General features: G+C 54.8%; 1 protein-coding gene across 5 annotated transcripts in view; it reads left to right on the forward strand.

Annotated features, from left to right (window-relative positions):
- Positions 1–13,507, forward strand: part of EPHA10 (EPH receptor A10) — a 35,026-nt gene extending 21,519 nt beyond the window's left edge. For all 5 annotated transcript variants that reach the window (XM_040086070.2, XM_040086071.2, XM_040086072.2 and 2 more), the window contains 12 exons: positions 1,170–1,294; positions 3,224–3,386; positions 4,400–4,508; positions 4,596–4,651; positions 5,389–5,514; positions 7,576–7,761; positions 8,867–8,928; positions 9,015–9,218; positions 9,730–9,879; positions 10,010–10,218; positions 10,297–10,461; positions 10,878–13,507. In XM_040086070.2, the coding sequence (XP_039942004.1) occupies positions 1,170–1,294; positions 3,224–3,386; positions 4,400–4,508; positions 4,596–4,651; positions 5,389–5,514; positions 7,576–7,761; positions 8,867–8,928; positions 9,015–9,218; positions 9,730–9,879; positions 10,010–10,218; positions 10,297–10,461; positions 10,878–10,992 (1,670 nt within the window). In that variant the 3' untranslated portion in view covers positions 10,993–13,507. The remainder of the gene's footprint in view (positions 1–1,169; positions 1,295–3,223; positions 3,387–4,399; positions 4,509–4,595; positions 4,652–5,388; positions 5,515–7,575; positions 7,762–8,866; positions 8,929–9,014; positions 9,219–9,729; positions 9,880–10,009; positions 10,219–10,296; positions 10,462–10,877) is intronic.
- The last annotated feature ends 8,442 nt before the right edge of the window (positions 13,508–21,949 follow it).

The following is a 21,949-nucleotide window of genomic DNA, read 5'->3' on the forward strand; positions in this document are numbered from 1 at the left end:
ATGGGCTCTGCTGTGAAGCACATCCGTGAGCGAGTAGGATTTTTCCTGGTGGCCTTGTTAACAGTCAGGACCACGCATTCAGGTCTCTCCAGTCCATTTCCTGGATTCAGAGATACAGGAGGGCGGCTCTGTGATGTTTTATTGATGGGTATCATACCGCACAGCAAGGAGCACTTAGCTTATCTCACAGGGGCAGGACCCGAGGCAGGGGTTGGGGGATAATGTTTGACTCTGTCCCACACCATGGGGTGGGTCACAGCAGAGGGAGCCGTGTGTGGGCACAGGAGCTGCACAGGAGCCCCTCTGACTCCTCTCACACTCTCACAGCAAGCCAAAGGGACTTGGAGTCAAGGAGCAAATCGCCATGAATAAAACATTGTGAGGGCTTTCAGCAAAGATTAATGAGCTAAGTAATAAATACAAAATTTCACAGATACTTAAGTTTACTTTCTAGGGACTTGTTCTTCTCCACAGGACTCTTGGTGGGACAGAGATGGGTCCAGGGAATGTCCTGATTTGATGGGAAGCAGGACAAGCTGGAAACAGCAGCTTTTGCAGTGCCTGAGGGCTGTGAACTGCTGCCCGCATAGGCTGGAGACTTGCTTGGAGCCAAACCTGGTTAAAATGGGGATATTGGCAAGTTCATCTTGCAGTGGAGGGACTAAATGGATTCTTGCATGTTGGGGAGGGAGTTTGTGCTGAGCAGAAGTGCACAGGCAGCTGCTGAGGCACAGCCTGCTCTCAGAGCGGGGCTCCCACTCCCGGCAGCGCGGTTGCATGGGGTAGATCCGGTGTGAGGAGGTTCATGAGGTTTTGCTGTGTCCCACCAGCCCTCCTCATCAAAGATTGTGTTTTGCCTTTCCCAGACATCCTCAGCAGGGGCTCAGAGCCCGGGATGTGAGCCCAGCCTGCGGCCCCTCAGCAGCACTGAGGGTGGAGGGTGCTGTTTCTCCAGTTTTCCATTGGAGTGCTCCGGGCTGCCCATGGATCACACACCTGCTGTGTTTTACCGCTCTCTTTTCCTATTACCAGCTCGGAGCTGTTCCAGCCCTGCTTTCAGGGAGAGGGGACTGGTGTCTGCAGAAGCCACAGACTCTGCAGCTGTTGGAGTGGAAGCTTTTACTGAAGCAGCAGCTCAGTCACCGCTCGTTTCCTCTCTGCGTTTCCAGTGCCAGCTCCCGTCACTGACATCCGCACGGACAGAGTGGAGCAGAGGAGCGTCTCCCTGTCGTGGCAGGAGCCAGCCTCCCTGGCCGCCAACGGCACCGAGTACGAGGTCAAGTACTTTGAGAAGGTAGGCTCTGGGCGCTGGCACGGGCTCTGCTGCTGCCCTGTGTCCGTCCCTTGCTCCCCTCAGCAGCGCAGTGCTGCGTGTGCCCCGTCACCCATCCAGGGTGACGCCAGGGTGACACCGAGGCACCACAGTGGGTTCCTCCACCCTGCAGGAGATGCTCTCTGTATTCCCAGCCCGCTGTCTGGGGCAGTGCTGGACCTTGTGGTCTGCGCTGAGAGCCACAAACCTGTGGCTGTGGTGAGCTGTGAGTGGCCCTTCTACATGGGAGGGGACCCAGGAGATGTTTCTGTGGCAGTTCCTTGGTTTTAAAACTTGCTGCCGTTTGACAGGTGCAGTAGGCTGGGAATTTTTAGGAGGAATAACCAGTGGGCAGAGCAGGGAGAAGGCTCTACATCAGAATAAATGCAGTTTATGACACAGCTCTGCAAATTACCTTATCTGCGTGTGCTCGGGCTCGTTATGGAGCTGACGGCGTGTCGGGCACGCTGTGCAGGTGACATGTCAGCTTCTGTATTTAGAAACAAGCTACCGTGGAGCTGATTCATATTAATGTGATTTTCAGCACCTGATGGATTTGAGAGGAGGGATCTGTGGGGGAGGGCGAACGCTGGAGCCCCAGACGTTAATTCCTGTGCAAATGGGCTGCAAGCAACATGCTACTGGGGGTATGAAATGAGGAACCTTCCTCCTTGGGTAGAGGATTTAAATTCAGTTTATCAGTTGTTCGCTGGAACGAGACCCTTGATGCTGACATGAATATCAACTTAGTTCCTAATCTCTGCTTTTAAAGCTTTTGGTTTTACTGTGAAGATTCAGAGGGGAAAATGTATCGAGTGGAAACACAATTGGTAGAGATGTGAGCAGTGCAGAGTGTGGCTGCTGCTCATGTCTGTGCCAGGCTGTGGGGCTGGGACAGTGCCAGTGCCACTCTCTGGGGCTGGGACAGTGCCAGTGTCACTCTGTGGGGCTGGGACGCTGCCTGTGCTGAACTGTGGGGCTGGGACAGTGCCTGTGTCACTCTGTGGGGCTGGGACAGTGCCTGTGTCACTCTGTGGGGCTGGGACAGTGCCTGTGTCACTCTGTGGGGCTGGGACAGTGCCTGTGCCACTCTGTGGGGCTGGGACACTGCCTGTGCCACTCTGTAGGGCTGGGACAGTGCCTGTGTCACTCTCTGGGGCTGGGACAGTGCCTGTGCCACTCTGTGGGGCTGGGACAGTGCCTGTGTCACTCTGTGGGGCAGGGACAGTGCCAGTGTCACACTGTGGGGCTGGGGCAGTGCCTGTGTCACTCTCTGGGGCAGGGACAGTGCCTGTGTCACTCTGTGGGGCAGGGACAGTGCCTGTGTCACTCTGTGGGGCTGGGACAGTGCCTGTGCCACTCTGTGGGGCAGGGACAGTGCCTGTGTCACTCTCTGGGGCTGGGACAGTGCCTGTGCCACTCTGTGGGGCTGGGACAGTGCCAGTGTCACTCTCTGGGGCTGGGGCAGTGCCAGTGTCACTCTCTGGGGCTGGAACAGTGCTAGTGTCACTCTCTGGGGCTGGGACAGTGCCTGTGTCACTCTCTGGGGCTGGGATGCCCCCCGGGGCTCCAGTTTACCAATCCACACGGATTTGCTCCAGCGGCTGCAGCAGGGGAGCAGGCAGGGGCTGCTGGTGCCACAGCTGAGCCTGGCACGGGGGGAGGTTGCTGCGAGGGGTGGCACAGCTGCTCCCCACCACCCCATCTTCTGCCTTCGTGCCTTCACAGCCTCATCCAGCTCCACCTGCCATTTCCTGTGGCCTTCCCATGAAATTTCTGTCCATGAGACCTCCGGTGAATGTCTTGTTTCTTTTGGAGGCTGGCGCTTTGCACAGGCTGTCCTGACGCCGTGGTGGCTCCGTGGCTCAGCTGTCAGTCCTGCTCCATCTCAGGTTTCTCATTATTTCCCAGGATCAGAGAGATCAGAGTTACTCAACTGTGAAAACCACGTCAACGGCCGTGACGGTCAATAACCTGAAGCCTGGTACCCTCTATGTTTTCCAAATCCGAACATCTTCCTCTCCAGACTACGGGAGCTACAACCCTGGCGTTGAAGTGGAGACCCTGGCAGAGTGTAAGTGCAGCAGGGCTCGTGTCCCTGGCACGATGCTGTGCTCCCAGCTCGTGCCCCAGCTGCTCCTGCTTTCACGGAGCAGCCCCTGTTCCTCTGGCTCTGCCTCTCCAGGTCTAAGGCACAGACCCATTCTGTCCCGCTGCTGCCCAGGAATTTGCTTCTCCTCGCCTTTTCCCCTTAGAATTTGATGATTTGGTCTTGCTGCCCTGCCTGTCCTGTCTCTTCTCAGTCAATGAGGGTGGCTGCTCTCTGGCTCCTTTCTCGTGAGGAGTCTCTGCTCTTTGGCTGGGATTGCCCAAAAACCTGCTCAGCTCATGACTGCTCCCTGCCTCGCGCTGCTGTCCTGGCTCAGGAGGCACTTGGCTCGTCTGCTCCTTGGCTGGCTCAGGGCAGCCAGCATCAGTGTTATCTGCTGAGACTTCTCCTTTTAAATTCCCATTCATAACTGTGGTCCAAAATCATCTGATTTCACCGAAAGAGGGCTGGAGGGATGTTGGGCTTCGGCACAATCCCCCGGGCTGGCTGGAAGCGCAAGGCTGAGCTGGCTGGCTCAGAGCAGCTCCCACAGATTGTGTTTAACAGGGCTTTAAATTGCCTTCATTTGCCACACAGAAGACATTTCAGAATTAATTGAGGCCAATAAAAATTTTACAGAGAATGTAGCTATCTAATACCCCTGTTTGCAAAACCAGGAGGAAAAGGGATTAACGTGATGAAAGGAAACTATTTGTAAGGCCATAAATCTCGATGCGTTCCTCTGATAAACAGGATCCTTCCTCAGCTCTGATTAACGAAACCAGGAGCTGGTGCAGCAGTGCTGGGCTGTTCTGTCTGTTGGACTGATCCCACCAGCTTGGGCTCTTAAAGCTGGAGCAGAATCGTTGTGGGGATGGTGAGGAGCAGCCGAGTGGCTCCTCTGGAGGACACAGGCTGGCCACGGGAGCAGTGACCAGCTCCTCTCCTCAAAACTGCCCCAGAGCACGTTGGTGACTGTCTCTGCTTCCCTCCTGCAGTGACAGTGGCCTCCAGCGAGCAGAGCCCCGTGCTCACCATCGCCGTGCTGGCCGTGGTGGGGCTGACGGCGCTGGCGTCCGTGGTGGTGGGCGTCACGGTCTGGAGGAGGTGAGCAGGGCCAGGCGTGGTCCAGGGGGGTTTCACCCGGGGTACTGCCCCTTCATTCTCTTGTGGGCATCTTCTCTCTCTTTGCAGGCAGTGTGGGTACAGCAAAGCCAGCCAGGACGGGGATGAGGAGCTGTACTTCCACTGTGAGTCGTGGCCGGTGTGGGATCCCCGAGCTTATCAGTGTTGGTAACCCACCAAAGCAGCCCTGAGCCCTCGCTGTTGCCGTGTTGTCATCCTGCGTCATCCCAGAGCAGGGGCTGGCCCAGCCAGGCTCTCTGAGGAGCTCTCCTGACAGCTCCGTGTGCCAGCGTCTGTCCGTCCCGCCTGCGGGTCACCGGGGGAAATGGGGACACTGGCAGCTTGCAGCGGGGGTATAAATTATTCCATCAGCCTCTCAAGAGCACGAGCAAACAGCCTTGTTTTCTGGGGCTACTCTGGATTATTGAGCAGCAATAATTTTACAGACAGGAGTTGTCAGAGGGAATTTGGATGTCAGGACTGATGAGTTTATTTGATTCCGGGCACATGCCCACGGAGTGCACACATGCTTTTCTGTTCCCCAAAGTGCCTCAGAAGCAGAAGAGCCTGCCGTGACCATTTCACTTAGCTTTGGAGAGTGGGAGCTTCACTGGAGGAAAGGGGCTGCTCTCCTTTACCCGGGGGTTGTGGCAGCAGAGCAGAGCTGTTGGATTCACCTAATCCTAAAGAAAAAAAATTCTTAAATACCTTAGAACCGAATCTTTTGCTTTGCTCACAGAAAGGTGGCACCTTGGTCCTGCCTGCGGACCAGGAGTTGGATAAGCTGGGATCGTGTTCCCAGGACGGGTGGGTGGAAGTTGTGCCAAGCCCCTCTCACCTGCCCTTTCTGCCTTTCCTGCAGTTAAAATCCCGACCAGGAGGACGTACATTGACCCCAGCACCTGTGAGGACCCCATGCAGGCTGTGCACCTCTTTGCCAAGGAACTGGATAATGCCAGCATCAAAATTGAGAGGATTATCAGGACAGGCAAGTTCCACGGGGTGGTGGCCTTGCAGCAGCCACTGTGTGCTGTGAGGGGTACGTGTGGTGTTTATTGATTAAGTAAGATTTTAGCATCAGCCTGTTGGCTAAAAAACTTTTAAAAGGCCTCGTAACAAGGAGAACTTTGGCTTCTGTTGTTGTGGCACGAGTTTTACCATCTTTTATGTCTCTGCCTTCGCTGAGGCCGATGAATGGAATAAAAAACCTCGTGCGCCCTGCCCGTTGTTAGCGATGGGATCCAGCAGTGGCCGTGCCGTGGGCTGTGCCCGTGCCATGGGCTGTGCCCGTGTGCTCCCCTTTCACTCCAGCGCTCCAGAGCTGGGGGTACCTGCCTGCAGCTGAGGATTTTATCCAGGAGCTTTGTTCCACATTCCTGGCGCTCTCCCGAGGCGCTGAGCACAGCCAAGCGAACGCCACGCGGGCCAGAGAGCATCAGCAATTATCTGCATCTGGGCAGTTTGACAGCGGCGTGAAAACTATTTATAAACACGTGAACCTAATGATTTATCGATTTTCATCAACTTCACTGCCTAAAACTTAAAAGCGAATTAAAATCACCTGACTGGACCCTCGAGCCTTAATGGCTACTGTGTGCTAGAGAGTGGGAAGCGTGATCATTCTTTGTCATTTCTTTCCCCTAAAGATAAATTCAGCTGTAGCAGCAGCAGAGGTGGAGGAAGGGAGGAGGGAAGGGCTTTGCCTGCAGCTGAAGGACAGTGTTGAAGGGCAGAGGACGCTGAGGAGGGGACGAGGTTCCCTCTGAACTGCAGAGTGGAGCAGCTCGGAGGAGCCCCGTGCGCCTTTCATGAGCAATCTGGTGTTTGAAAAATCAAGGAAAAAAATGAGTGAGGAAGACATTTAAATCTAAGGAATCTGGGGGCTGTTCATCTCACTGCTGACCTAATGAGAGCCTGATTTCCAAATCAATAAAGCCGTTCATAGCTACACGCTTTTTGCTGTAAAGCCAATGTTGTTTTTTCACGTTGGGAATTCCGTGGCTCCTGTTGCGGAGCGCACGGCTGTGCAGTGGGATGTTCTTCCTCAAGGACTGCAGGAGCCCTGCAGCCCTGCTGTGTCCAGCTCTGTGGGGAGCAGACCAGGAGGCAGAACTAGCCAGGCCTGGAGCACAACCTCAGCGACAGGGCGTTCATCCTCCTCTCACGGGAGAAAACACAACACGCACTGAAGCAGAGCGTGGAGAGAACAGCAGAGAGGCTCTGGGGATGGCTGAGGGCCAGCAGCCACGCAGAGGAGCGGCAGGATGCTCAGGATCTGGTGGGAGCGGCAGCAGTCCTGCCGTGGGTCTGTTTTAACCCATTTCTCTCTAGGAATAGGGTAAAAAGCTGCCCTGTCATTTCTTCTAAGTGCAGCTAACAAGCAATCTGCAAATTCCCGCGTGAAGCTGTTCTGAGAATGAGAACTTCCTTTAACGCAGCGATCTATTCCGAGGGTGGGAAATAAGTGCCCCCGGGGCCACAAGGGATGTGTCCCATGAGATCCAGTAAAGAAAACACGTAAACAATCCGAGAATAGACAGATTTGATGGACGAGTAAAACACCTTTTACTAACCAACAGAACAACTAACCAGAGAGCCATTAACCAGTTAGAAGTTGCCCTCGAGGTTTGTAAAAATGGCATAGAAATGGTATAAAAATGGCATAAAAACAGCGTAAAAATGGCATAAGAATGGCATAAACATGGCATAAAAATGACATAAAAATGGCGTAAAAATGGCATAAACATGGCATAGAAATGGCATAGAAATGGCATACAAATGGCATAAAAATGGCATAAAAACGGCATAGAAATGGCATAAAAATGGCGTAAAAATTACATTGAAATGGCATAAAAATGGCGTAAAAATGGCATAAGAATGGCATAAGGATGGCATAAAAATGGTATAAAAATGGCTTAAAAATGGCATAAAAATGGCAGCACGCCGCCAGAAACAAACAAAGCCTTCTGAAAACTCGCGTCACATCACTCTGTGTGCCATGACCGTCCCACCACCACCACCACCGCCACCATTTCTCTGCTGTGCGCAGGAGAGTTTGGGGAGATGTGCCGGGGGTGCCTGAAGCTGCCCAGCAAGCGCCAGCTGCCCGTGGCCATCCAGACGCTGCGGGCCGGCTGCTCCGAGAAGCAGCAGCGCTCCTTCCTGGCCGAAGCCTGCACCATGGGCCAGTTTGACCACTCCAACGTCATCCGCCTGGAGGGGGTCGTCACCAGAGGTACGCTGTGGAGGGGTTTGGGCTTCGCTTCTTCTCCGCCCAGGGTCAGGAGGAGCTCGAGTTCGGGCTTGGAATGTTTGTTGCGTCCCGTCTGTTTGCAGTGTTTACAGGCTCAGGCGCCGGGAGGTCGTAGGAAATGAAGGTAGAATGGAGGCTTCTAGCCCTTTCCGAGCTTATTTAAGTGATAATCCGCAATAATGAGGTGACACCTATGTTATTTATGTTTTTGACCCAACAATGACCACCCAAGGCCCGCAATGAGGACCTTTTTCACCCAATTACCACCCAAACCCTCAAAGAAAAAGGAAGAAGAAGGTGAAGAAGAAGGGCTTAGACAACGCCCCAAATCCTCCATCTTGACTCACGTGTATTTCTATACACTAAAACCCCAAATGCTAAGTTTCTAGGATTCCAGCGGTACGTGAGTCCCAGGAGGCTCCCATGCAGGAATGGGCTTAAACTGCTGCATTGGAGGGGTAACCTGGTGCTAGGGGTGTGGTTGGCTACCTGGAGAGCAGCTCTTCCCACGTGCATCGGCTGCGTTTGCATTGTGGTGATTAATAAAATGCTTCCAGGTAGATTAATAAATGCAGCTAGTGGGACTGGCTTAGCAGCCAAGTCCGTGTGCTCTTAATAAAAGTGAATTGAAGCGAGATTCTGTCAGTAAAACAGATGAGGCTGACTGCTCCAGCTCTCTCCCGTGAGCATGTGTGCAGAGCCAGGCCATGGATGCAATAGTTAAATGGATATTCATGTAAATCCAGAGAAACCCGAGCATGTGAGCTGATTCTAACTCGGCTTTTTATTAGGAAAGGGAGTATTTGGCTGAGCTGGTTGCTTTTGCTTTCACTGGGCTGTGCTGTCCTTTGTGGTGTGCGTCAGAGTCCTGATGAAGGGAACTTCTGATACTGGAATCCATTCCTAGCTGGGAATGACGGGGACGCCTTGGACCTAGTGCTCATTACAACCTGGCTGAGATAAGGTCCTTATCTCCCCCAAAAGCCAGGCAGTGCAGGGGCTGGCACCTGGATTTTTAACCCCTGCAGGGTGTGACGTGCCTGAGTGATGGCGGCACTCACACCGTGCCGCTTGTCTGTCTGTGCAGGGAGCCCCATGATGATAGTGATGGAGTACATGGGGAACGGCCTGCTGGACTCCTTTCTCAGGGTGAGTGCTGGGGTGTCTGCCCAGCTGGGACTCTTCCCGACCACGGACATCGCTGAGCTTTGTCTTTTCCTGCTGTGCTTTCACAGAAACACGAGGGGCAGTTCACAGGCACGCAGCTCGTCTGCATGCTGCAGGGCATCGCCTCGGGCATGGCGTACTTGGCAGAGATGGGCTACGTGCACAGGAGCCTCGCTGCCCACAAGGTGCTGGTGAGCAGCAGCCTGGCGTGCAAGATCACGGGCTTCAGACGGCCACAGGAGGACAAGGTGGAAACCGTCTTCTCCACCATGGTGAGCTGCGTTTCCACATTCCGTGGTCAGCACTTTTCCCAGGCTCCCGTTTCCTTCTTCAGGTATGAACAGGGGCTCTGCACCTCGAGCTTCTTCCAAGAAATCCGATGCGTTTGGTGGCAGCAGCGGCCTGGCACCGTGCCTGCTCTGGCCACAACCCCGCTGCACAAATCAGGGCAGAGGGACTTGCGTTTGCACAGCTGAGAGGTGGTTTTTGTCAAATATTAATGTACAAAATGCCATCAGCTCTTCCTGGGGACGTTCTCCTCTCCCATTAATATTTCAGGACTCACGCTGCCCTGCAGCATACAGTTGCGGTGACATTTTAAGCAAACTGAGGAAACAGTTCTCTCTTAGTCCTAAATGTTCTCTTGGCACGCGGGTTTGCTCGGTGTCCGCCCCGTGGTGCCAGGCAGGGCACGATGAGGGCTGGATGTCTGCCCAGGGATTGCCCAGCACTGGCCACATCCTGCTGGGCACGTAAATCATTCCTGCCCTTCTTCCCGTGCAGCGTGGGAAGAGCCTGGTGCTGTGGTCAGCCCCTGAGGCCGTGCAGTATCACCACTTCAGCCCCGCCAGCGACGTGTGGAGCTTCGGGATCGTCATGTGGGAAGTCATGTCCTACGGCGAGAGACCCTACTGGGACATGTCCCACCAGGACGTGAGTGCCCTGCGGCTTCCCGGTGGATGGCGGTGGAGCCGCTGGTGATGGAGGGTGTGAGGAGGGAGGTTTGCCCCAGGGGTTTTCCTTGGGTTTGCAGCCCCTGACCCCGGCCCCTCATGTGCTGCAGGTGATGAAGGCTGTGGAGGACGGGTTCCGCCTGCCCGCCCCGGCCAACTGCCAGCCACCCCTCCACCAGCTGATGCTCAGCTGCTGGCAGAAGGACCGCAGCCAGCGGCCCAAGTTCTCGCAGATCCACGATGCCTTGAGCAAGCTGGCGCAGAGCCTGGAGCCCCCGAAGTGCCCCAGCTCCAGGTGTCCCAGCTCTACGTGCCCCAGGTGAGCACGCCTTGGCACGCCTGCCTGTCCCCGCTCTGCCGCGCCCCACTCCCCTTTCACCACCCTCTCTGCTGGCAGGTCCCATGGCACGTCCGTCCCCCTCTCCAAGAGAACCTTCTCGGCCTTCCCATCCTTCAGCTCCGTGGGTGAGTGGCTGGAAGCCATAGAAATGGGCAGGTACAAGGACAACTTCGCTGCTGCGGGCTACTGCTGCCTGGAGTCGGTGGCCAGGATGACAGCCCAGTAAGTGACCCGTTCTCCCAGCTGTAACCTTGTTGTGGGTGCAGCGAGAGCAACGTTTCCTGCCCCTGTCAGAGAGCAGAGCCAAATCCAATGTGATTTACTGATAATCAGTAACGATAATTTGTAACTTTTGGCATTTGCTGGTCAGTAATGATAGTGTGATTTGCCGATGATCAGTTGTGCTGCAGCACAGGGCGGTGGGGTCAGAGCTGTCCCACGCCTGGCGTGCGCTGCAGGCTCCTGTTAGCCCAGAATTCCTGCTCAGCGTGAGAATTGCTTGGGCCGGGACAAAAGCTCGGGGGTTTCTCCCTTATGCATGTCTGGAACGTGCTCTGCCCGGCCTGGAAGCACCCGGTGTGGGGGCAGGCGGTGCTCAGGGCTGGTTTGTCCTGCCTGACGTGGGGCTCGTTTTGCAGGGACATCCTCAGCCTGGGGATCACGCTGGCGGAGCACCACAAGACCATCCTGAGCGGCATCCAGGCGCTGCGGGCTCAGGTGATCCGGATGCACGGCCGGGGCGTGCAGGTGTGAAGAGCCGTCCTGCAGAGCGGCGCAGGGCCCCGGCCCGGCGCTCCCCGGGGAGGAGTGGCCCGCTGGCCCCCACCAGCCCCACCTCGGGACCCCGAAGGTCTCGGGTGGGCTGTGGGAATGGCTGGGTGCTGCCAAACACGGGGCAAGAGAGCGGAGCTCCTGTCCCCTGTGCCGGGGCAGCCCGGGGTCCCAGGGATGTGCCTGGGTGGACGTGGCTCTCCCCGGCACTGTTCTGTAAGATGAGTCAAACTGTGTTGATGCCATTTCACGTGGTAGTTGAGTTCACAGGGTGGGATGGACCTTTTTGCACTGTCTTAATCCAGAGCCAACAATTCCGTATCTAGAGTCCTGCGGGTGAATCCGTGGGTACTTTTATACAACCTGACAGATCGCAGCAGCCCCACGAGGAGTTTTTATTGCTTTTATATTTAGAGAGCAGCTCTCACCCAATGCCCAACTCCTGGAAGGTGACTTTCCCCATCTGTGCTGAAGGAAACTCTTTCCCAGTCGCATTCCTTCTGCTCCATGAGCTACTTCACCGAGTTTTGACACCTCAAAGCTGGTGAACAAAACTAAATATTCTCCAGTGAAGCACAGAGGGGATGGTGCTGGCTGCATCCATGCAATGCAGGATGCACACCCACACTTTGTTTTGTGGGCACCAACAAACCTGCCTGGCATGCTGGCAGCTCCCATAGCTGCAGCCTGATCCCTGAGAAGACGTAAACAGCATCTTAATAACACAACTCTCCTTGAAGTTAATTAATTAAATGGGTATTTGCAGCTCCGTATGGAATTTTGTAAGGCTTTATTATGGTCTCTAAGTATCACAAGTGAATTATTAATGCTGAAAGGCAAAGATTTACATAGGGGATGAAGGCTGTGGGAGATGCTCAGAGTCTGGTTGGGAATCTGCTCCCTCCTGTTAGCCTGCTCTGAGAGGATGAGGATCTGAACGAGGATTGAGTGAAAGGCCCTTGGGGCTGGCGTGGTGACCGCTCTGCCCAGGCGAGTGCTGTATGTGCTCTGGGGAACACAAGATCTCTCCTTCCTGCCCCCTCTGCAGTTCAAACCGTGCTCCCTCCCCAGCGTCTCCTGGTCAGTGTTTTTGAACAGAAACAATTTCTCTGATTATTTGGCCCATGTCCCCTCGGGTTGGTCACTTGCCGTGCTGCTGTTTCCCACCCTGAAGAGGAACAGCAGTGAACTGAGCCCTGCATTTAGTGAAATGCCCGATCCCAAGGATCAAGTGCAGTTTGTGCGCTCTCTGTGTTTACATTTTGTCTCTAGAGAGAGAACGTTGCAGGTCTCTGGGCAGGGGGTTGAACTGGCCTGGATCTGGATCTTCTCTCCCCTCTCCCTGCTCCTCCTGTCTGTCGGGATGCAGGAGCTGTGCTGGGAAGTCGCCCCTGGAGGAGCTGGCTCCAGGCTGGCTCACCTCAAGGAAGCCTGGAGACATCTAGGGCTTGGTGACGAGGTGACAGCGTGCCTGGGTTTGGAAAGCAGTCCTGGCCATGGGCAGGCAGCCCCACGTTCCTCGAGTCCCCCAGAACTGAGGCTGCCCCCAGAATCAGGGAGGTGGGAGGGGGCTGGCTCTGGGTGCCACTCGTGGAATCTGCCTCTCTGTCCCTCTGGCTGCTGCCCAGCTGAAGAGGGATAAACCTCAGCACAGTTACCCATGGTCACAGCTCTTTCCCTGGGCTGCAGTGGCCAGCCGGGGCCAGGGGCTCCCGTGGGAAGTAGCCGTGGCTGTGTGGAGGGAGCTGAGCTCTGGGCTGGGCTCTAACCCAGCAGAAACAGGAGTCACCAGCTTTCCTGGCCTCTCCTTCGAGAAAGGAAAGGGAAGCCCCTCATGGAAGCAGCCTTCTAGCCCAGCTTTTTGCAAGAATAAACACTTTTAATTGAGCTCCTCACCGAAACGAGCCAACAAAATTCATAGATTAAAGCCACAGATTGTTGTTATGATATTAAAATGAACTCTCATCCTCTCAGCTTCTCTCCTTGGGGAAGGAGTATAATTAAATTAATCAGCAATGCTGTTTTGGAGCTGCAAGAGAAATGCCTCAGGATGACCCTGGTCTCTCCCCATCCAGCCTCTGGCACGTGATGAGGCTCTTGCCTCCTCCACGGGCTGGGAGAGCCCCAGTCCTGTTGGAGCAGCGTCTGCAACACTCCCCTCACAAGAAACCCAACGGGAATCAAGCTGGTTCATCTCCAGATGCTTTTATATTCATTAGCCACATATTAAGTACTGTAAATACACACTTGAGAAGTCAATATATATTTTTATAAGCTTGAGAAAGATGTAATATAATATTATAAGGGACTCTGTGTGCATCTCATGTTTGAGCTATAGTCAGACATCTCCAGGGGATCTCAGTTGGTTGGGAATATTTAATAATGATGACAATAATAATACTTATTATAAATGCTAATTAAAATCTATTGAGTTTGTTTTTCTTTTTTTTAATTTTGTATTTATTGAACCACGGTTGAAGCTGGCAATAAAGAGATATCCAAACACCTGAGTGAAACCATCCAGTAATCCTGCCCTGGTTTGTCTGTGTGGGTCATTTCGATGTTCTGGGGGTGGGGACAATGCCACTTTATCAAGGGTGGCACGTGGTGAGCAAGGGCCGGTTTTAGCAGCAGCAAGGTGTGAAGCGAAGCCTTGCTCTGTTAAATAACATCCCCGCTGGGGAGGGAGCCTGGGGTGGTGACGCTTCGTAGGGAGGACAAATGCACCGATTCCTCTCTGCTGGCGCGTGTTGTGCGGTCAGAAAGGTGCGTGGCCTGGCCGGAGCGCCCAGGTGTGTCCAGGCTGGCGGGAATCGCTCCCAGCACCCCGGGATCACCTTGGACACGAGCTCCCAGCCTGACACTGGTGCTGCTGTGGGAGCGTGGGGATGGCGCTGAGCAGAGCTGCGGAGTTGCTGCGCTCAAGGCGTGCAGTTAATTGGTTTATTGAATAAATGGAAGCCTTGTCTGGCCAGCACATTAAACGCCAACTCAGCACAACGATATTTAGAAATGATTTGATGCCGCTTCTCACCCGTCCACGTCTCTTTTTCCCGGGCTGTCCAATGCCCAGGAGCAGGCACAGAGCCCTGGCTGGTGACAGCAGTGACAGCAGCTGGGGAAGCACCCAAAGGCTGCTTAGAATGAGTGAAGTCTCTTTGCCTTCTGTTGATCAATTAATTCGGGCAGCCTTTGTTCAGAGCCTGGCCAGGGCTGTCGTGGCACTACAAAGAAATAATCAGAGCTCTGGAGCGGGGTGAGGAGCAGCCACAGCCAACCAGAGGCGGATTTTGCCCAGTTATTGGCGGCTGTGCCTCCTTGTGAGGTGTGGGGATGGGTTTGTGTCTCTCCTGTGACCTTCCTGGCGCTGTCTCTGCTGGGAGTTGTCACCTCCTGTCCTGGCTGCACGCTCTGCAGCAGCCCTGAAGAGGAGGTGGCTCTGGAGAAAGGGGGGTCAGTATGGCTCAGACAGGGAGCCCCAAGGTGCAGCAGTGCTGTCAAGGACGGGCTCAGCGCTCGGCAGGTGCCGGTGATGCGGTTTTATTTTTAAAATTGAACCTTCATTGCGTGGTGCTGGTGAAAGCAGCTGCCGCAGCACCCAGCTGGCACCGCCAGCGGCGCTGAGTTTTGGGGAGAGCAAGGGAGGAGCTGCTCCTCTTGCCCCTCACTCCCACAGAGCAGCCTCGGGCATGAAATCCATCACCTTCCCCCTTCCTCTCCTGGAATTTCACTGCACAGACCCATCTGAGAGCAGAGGGGTCAGAGCAGCCTGGCCTTGGTGCCACCTGTCCCCACCCTGCCCACACAGGAAGGACACGGGCCAGAGGAGGGCAGTGCCCTGGGAATGTTGAAAAGAACCTGGGTCTGGAGGAAGAGCAAGGTTTGGATACGAATAATTGCTAATTATCAGGAAGAACAAGTGCCATTTGTCACGGTAATCAGCGATCTGTCAGTTCGAGTGGATGCTACTTTCCTCCTTCTGCTCATCTCCCACGGTCTGGGTGTGTCTGAAGAGCTCTGCACGGGCTGGGACGTGGCCAGAGCCCCACAGCCCCTCCTGCCCCACCAAGGATGGGTTCCAGAGCCCCACAGCCCCTCCTGCCCCACCAAGGATGGGTTCCAGACCCTCACAGCCCCTCCTGCCCCACCAAGGATGGGTTCCAGAGCCCCACCGGGCTGTCCCCAGTGCCCCCAGTGCTCCACCCACCTCAGCCAGGACTAGCAGGGTGCACCCGCACAGGCCAAGGGGTGCCCATGGAGAGACAGATGCTGGGGGTTGCGGCCCGGTTGGGGCAGCCTTGGCACAGAGCTGGGTGACCCTGGCACAGAGCTGGATGACTCTGGCACAGGGCTGGGTGACACTGGCACACAGCTGGGTGACATTGGCACAGGGCTGGGTGACATTGGCACAGGACTGGGTGAGTCTGCCACAGGACTGGGTGATCCTGGCACAGAGCTGGGTGACCTTGGCTCAGGGCTGGGTGACATTGGCATAGGGCTGAGTGACATTGGCATAGGGCTGGGTGACATTGGCACAGGACTGGGTGACCCTCACACAGGACTGGGTGACATTGGCACAGGGCTGGGTGACTCTGGCTCAGGGCTGGGTGACATTGGCACACAGCTGGGTGACATTGGCACAGGACTGGGTGACTCTGGCTCAGGGCTGGGTGCCCTCCAGCAGCACCCACCAACCCCTCCACGTGTGACCTCAGCTGCCTCTGCACTTGTGGCTGCCACTTAGAGCGGCAAGAGCTGCCTGGGAGGCACAGGAGCCGTTTAATTACACAATTATAAATAACTTCAGCCTTTTTATCTCCCTGAGGCTGACAAGCACCTTCAGCATCAGACAAAGAGCAGCTGTTATCGCTCAGCACAGCAGCTACTCCTGGGCAGCTGCCACCCCTGAAGGAGCACAGACAAAAGCAGAGGAGCTGCACTCTGTCAGCGGGTCCAGATCTGCCCCAGGGCACTGGCACAGCACGGGCATGCCCTCTGCTCAGGGAGCTGCAGCTTCCTTTTTTCTGCCCCAACAGCAGGAGCAAAAGGGAAGGAGGAGAGCCATGGCGTTGTTCGGAGGTTTCTGGAGTTTCTGTAACAATGAAGGGCACCCACAAGGTGTTTCCCCAGGCACCTGCTCCCACAGCCCTTTTTTTAAGGATGGTGTCTGACCCGGAGGATGTTAAAAAGTCGCTTTAACGAGCTCTGGTTTATTGACAGAGCAGACTTTCAGGAGTTGGTCACACCAGGGGTGTTGCACCACTGCACACAGAACTCTCTGAAAAGCAGACACTTTCGGTGATGCTGCACAGCTGCCGGGGTTGTCCCCACCCTGGTGGCAGTGCCAGCTCCGTGGTGTGGCATCCCCCTGCCTGCTCTGCTGCTGGGCACCTCCTCGGGTGCTGTGACAAATCCCTGGCACCTGCAGCACGTGGGGAGCTTCCCCTGCTGTGCCCTGCGTGGTGGGAGCCCAGCTCGCTGCTGCGTGTGCAGCCGTAAACATCCCCATTACCTCCCCCAGTGTTGGAATCCCATAACGGGGCTGAAATAAAGCAGCAGCACCACATCCCTGTGGGGGCCCTCGATCATCTGTCCCTGGGGGAAACGTCTGGAAAAGAACCCGGAGCTGGGCAATTCAGGTTTTTCTTGCGAATCCCTTCTGTGCGATGAAGCCCGTCGCTGCTGACGTGTTCCACGGGGAACGCCGTGCCTCGCTTTGCTGGAAGCTTCCTGCAGCTCAGGTGTGATGGGGCAGCAGTGGGGCAGCAGCCAGCGCTGCCAGGCCGGTCTGACTCGTAAAAAACCCCTGTGGCTGCAGGGCCAGGGACTCTGGAGCCCTGAGCGTGGGGCTGTCCCTCCAGGCAGCCCTAGGGGTGGCACTCAGCCCTGGGGGTTGATGCTGTTAAATATCTTTAAGTGAATTCTATTAAGCTCTAGGAGGCAGAAAGAGGGCAACGAAGAAGCTTTTTTTTTGTGAGGTTGAGGTGTTCCTGGATGATGGCGATTTTGTGCTGGATAAATGGCTGTTTGGGAGTGTAAGTACAGTGTCCCGGGGTAATGGAATATCCATCAGGAATGCTGAACACTGCTGGGGAAAAACAGGCTCAGGGGCCTCAAAAATGAGCAGAGTTTCCCTGAGGTGGTGAAAATCACGGTTAGCAGTTGTTTCTCCTGAGGGGAGCCGGGTGGATCTGTGAGGCACACGCTGTCTCACGGCGATGCACAAGTCCCCGCTTTGCCTCGCGGGGGAAAAAAAAAAGGGATGTGTTAGGTATCACATCACACTGCATCGAAATGCAAAGTGGCACAATGAATCAAACTCCCCAAAATAAAACTTTCTTCCAGAAATAAGCTTGTCACTGTCAGTTTAAACTCTTGCCAAAGAAGCGTGATTCCATTCCTCTTGCCAGTGATTTGTGGTAGTGGGTGTGTTTAATCGCTATTTCTGAGAGCAGGAGACTAAAAGGCGAGCGAAGGTGTTTCTGTTCAAAGGCCCACCATGAAAGCCAGATCCTAAATGCAGCTCTGACACAGCAGAGCTGGGAGGAGAGAGCACAAAGCACAACGCACACGGGGGGAAAAGGAGCGTTTCCACGGTGGTGACGCAGGGGGAACTCGGGGCAGGACTACTGCCCACCCAACCATGGCACTGGCCTCTGCACCTCACCACCCCGAAGGGTTTTAAGGGGTTATTTAGACAGAAAATCTTACAAAACTCTGCAGGGAGGGAGTGGATCCTCTCCCTGTGGGAAAGGTCTCAGAGTGACAGCCTCGGGAAGGGCACCAGTCTGGAGGAAGCCTTGATGTGCCACCGTGGGCACTAATCCCGGTGGCTCCATGGCTAGGGGACGGGGTGGTGACGTGCTCCTGGGTTGTTTTCTGCAAAGGCAAACCCCTGCCATGCCCCCAGTGCAGCACGGGCTGGTGCCACCAGCCCTGCCCAGCTCGTGGCTGGTGGGACCCTTCAAGGCTGAGCCAGTTTGAAACATCCCTCGAGTCACTGACTTGAGGAACGCTTCAAACAGATCGTTTATTTTCGTTAGGCTTGTAGCAATATCTCTGTCCCGGTGTTCCTGAGTGAGGCAGGTTGACAGCTGTCCTCAGGAATGCTTTAATTGTGTTTTCCTCGCTTTGCACAGCTCTTAGCTAATGCGTTCTGGCTTCATTAGATTAGACACCTCTTGTCCCGAGGATGTTGTCATGTTTTCAAATGGCTTCAATCAGCACCTCCCAGGCTCCGGCTATTTCAGGATACAATAAAGCTAAACCTCATCCAGGCTGGTGAGTAATGGAGGTGCATCTCCCACCCCCACCCAGCCTGGCTTTATATTTGCCTGGCTGACATCCCGCGGCTGCTGGCAGAACACAATTAAACCTCTTGTCTTGCAGGCATTGTCCACGGTTACACGCAGCTCGGGAGGAAGAGCTCAGCAACAGCAACTGGGTGTCTAATGATCTTGTCATGGAGAACAGCAGAGAGAGATAAATGAGCGAGGAAAGAGCCAAGATCAAAGCTCAGCTCTCCAGATGTCCGGGGCAGGTTGCAGGCTGGCCATGCTCTTCTCCTCAGAGCCACGCTGCCACTGCACCGGGGAGAGAGGGACACGTGTCCTCAATGCCATGATGAAATGCAGAGGGACACAGCCTAAACCCACCCAGGGCTTAGAGAGAGCCTGACTCAGGGCTTCTCCCCTGAGCACCTCCAGGCATGGCCTCTCATAAACCTCATTCTGCAGAAGCGTTCTTCCTCCTGGGATCCCAGGACCCTTCACCCGCTGCTGTCCCCACCACCCAGCTCGGGAAGGAAACCGAGGTGGGGAGGGTCCAGCCAGACCCCGGGCTGGGGGCAGAGACCTGCTGCGCTGTCTGGGGGAGGGCTGACAGCTCCAGGACAGAACCTGCACTCTGTCCCTCACGCCAGCCCCAGGCAAGGGCTCTCCTTCCCCAGACACTCTCCCCTGGCAGGAGAATTGCCTCAGCCCTGTCTTATCATGAGCCACCGCAATATCGGCATCGATCCCTTTCACCCCACAGGCAGTATTTTGACTTCTGGAATTCATCTTACCTAGCAAGGGACTCTAAATATATCCCGGACAATTTCCCCTCCTCATTTTTAATAATCTCTTTCAGCCTGAAATTAGTTTTTGAAAATATGTATTGGGATGATGGGCTTTTTTATCACAGCTGATGGACAATATTCATCACACCTGTGTCCTACTCCTCACGATGCACGCACATTCCTTAGAGCAGTCCTGCAGCGCTTTGAACAGCACCTAATTCATTACAACCCCATCACTGCATGTGCGTGCTCCCCTCACCAGTGTCACGGGTGATTTGTCACTCGTGTCCCTGTGGGCAGCTCTGGCCCCACCTGGCAGAGCCACTGTCGCTCCCTGAGCCGTGGGGCAGGGTGGAACGCCCCTGTTCAAGCGTGGCAGGTGTAAAGGATGCTTCACTGCCCCCACCCTGGAAACCTCCACAAGGTGGCAGGTGGAAGAGCAGAAGCAAAAAACCTTTTTCTGTCCAGGATCTCTTTGCTCACTGGGCACAGCGAGGCTGAGGCGATGCGCTGGGGCTGCGCTGGCACATCCTCCCAGCCCTGGAGGGACCAGAGGGGAGCCATGGGGACAGGACCATGGTGCCTCTCTCAGCCCCCAGCTCAGTCAGGGTCTCCAGGAGAGCAGCTCCTCTAGAAAACCTTCTCCAGCAAATTCCCATTTTGCCAGACTCTGCTGCCAGGCCATCACCTGGACCCTGTTTGGGTGCTCACACCCAAGCTGGGATTTGGGTACAAGGGCATTGAGCACTCACGCACAAATTAACCCAGTGTTTGGGGCTGAGCTGCAGCCCCTGAGCGATGCTCAGCTCTCCCAACCTCCCCTCACGCCGCCTGAGGGCTGGATGTGCTGGGCTGGGGAATGCACTGCACCAGCCTGGGGGTTCACGCTGTGCCAGGGCGGAACAGAAGGCACAGGAAGGCACAAAAAGGCACAGAAAGGCACAGAAAGGCAAAGGAAGGCACAGAAAGGCACAGAAAGGCACAGAAAGGCACAAAAAGGCACAGAAAGGCAAAGGAAGGCACAGAAAGGCAAAGGAAGGCACAGAAAGGCCTGGTCAGGATTCCCTGACACCTGGCAGTTGTGGCGTGGTCTCTGAGTTCTCTGCTCCCCGCCGTGCTGCCATGTGCTCTTGTCTCTGTGTTCTGGGCTGTGACTGTGGTGCTCTGGCACGTTTTGATCTGCAGGAGCTGCTTGGCCAGACAGAACTCCGTGCTGGCAGCTCTTGGCAGGGTCTCTTTGCCCAGCAGATTCCCTCGGAGCTGCGTTCCGTCGCCTTTCTCAGCTCTAATGAAGGAACACAAAGGCAAAGCAGGAGCGTCTGAGTGGCCTGAGCTGTTCACTGGGCGCTGCCCCGGCCCCTCTGCCCACGCTCCAGACAACTTCCAACTGCACCTTCCATTTGGCATCGATCACTGCCCGCTTCCTTGTGCCTTCATTAGCAGTCGGCAGAGGCAGCCGACTGACACTGAGAGAGAACGGCTCCTCAGATGCCATCAATCAAGTGCCACCAGGATGCAGCTCCCTGGGCTGGCGGGCCACAAGGACACGCTCGGTGGGAGATCAGCTTTCCAAGCCCTCTCCCAGCACAGCCCCAGCTCCGCAGCGGGGCGGACAGGGAGAGACCCGGGTCTGCAGGCTGCCATTGCTCACTGACCCCTCCATCCTGCCTCAGGGCTCTCCGATCCTTTCAGGGGTAAGCGGGAAGAAAATCCACAATTACTTTATTTTGGGAGAGGGTGAAATACACAGGAACATCTGACAGCATCTCCAGAACACTGTGTTCAGTCTGGGGCTGTAATCGGGTCCCAGTCCTGCTCAGGACTCAGCAACAGCAGCTGAGACCTCACTGACATTTCCAGTTCCTATCCCCACAGCAAAGGAATTAAATTCAAATTGTGTAAGAAACCTTTTGGCTGCCCTGCCCAGCACAGCCCAGAACTCTGCACCTTCAGCAGGGTTTGTGCTTTATAGGGACGATGGAGCTGTAACTCTTGACCTTTCCCTGGAAAGCGGCTCTGGGCGGGTGGCCCTGGCAGAGCAGCAGAGCACAGCAGCCCCGAGAGGAACCGCAGCTGCAGAACCTTCCCCTGGAGGGGCAAGGGAAGGTGCCTGGGATTTTGGTGTTTGTGCAGTGTTAAAATTGGCAATTCTGCCTCATCCTGCTCTTCAGTGTAACAACCCTTCTGGGTGGGGGGAGTGGAAGGCTCGGTGGCTTGTGGGCAGTCATTTTCTGAGATACACAATTTATTCCCTACTCTCATCAGAGATGAGGCTGAAATCACTTTGGGCAGGCTAATCTCTAGGCAGGATAAAAATTCTAGTTAAATTTGTTTTCCTGGTAATGAGTATTTAAAGCAGAATCCCAGCTTACACATCCATAAACACATACTTTTTTTTTTATTATTTTTTTAATTTATTTACAGCTCAACTAATTAATGCTTTTAATTAACATGTGCACAGAAGGGCAAGGCAGGTGTACGTGCAGCTGAGTGGGATGTATTATTGCCACCTGCAGTTGGGACTTAGAACCTGCCAAAACCTCTCCAAGAGAGATTTCCAGATCCATGGTATTACATGAGGTCATCCATACAATAAAATGTTTGCTCTGCAAAGGAAATTCATGTATGAATGCTGTTCTACAAGCTTTCTCCCATGCCACACCCAAAGAGCTGTGATTGCAGTTTGTGTTTCTGGCAGAAAAATAAAATTCTAGACAAAGTTAGAGAAGCAGAGTTCTTTACTCTGAACACAGCTCTTAACACGCCAGTCATCAGGCTTTCTGCTCACTTGCTCATCTGCAAGCCCAAGAAAGCAGTGTCATGGTTTTAACCTTAAGGGAAATAAAAAAAAAAAAAAAAGGAATGGTTTTTCTCCCCAAA

The sequence above is a fragment of the Hirundo rustica genome, chromosome 25 (genome assembly GCF_015227805.2).
Source record: "Hirundo rustica isolate bHirRus1 chromosome 25, bHirRus1.pri.v3, whole genome shotgun sequence".
NCBI classification, from domain to species: domain Eukaryota; kingdom Metazoa; phylum Chordata; class Aves; order Passeriformes; family Hirundinidae; genus Hirundo; species Hirundo rustica.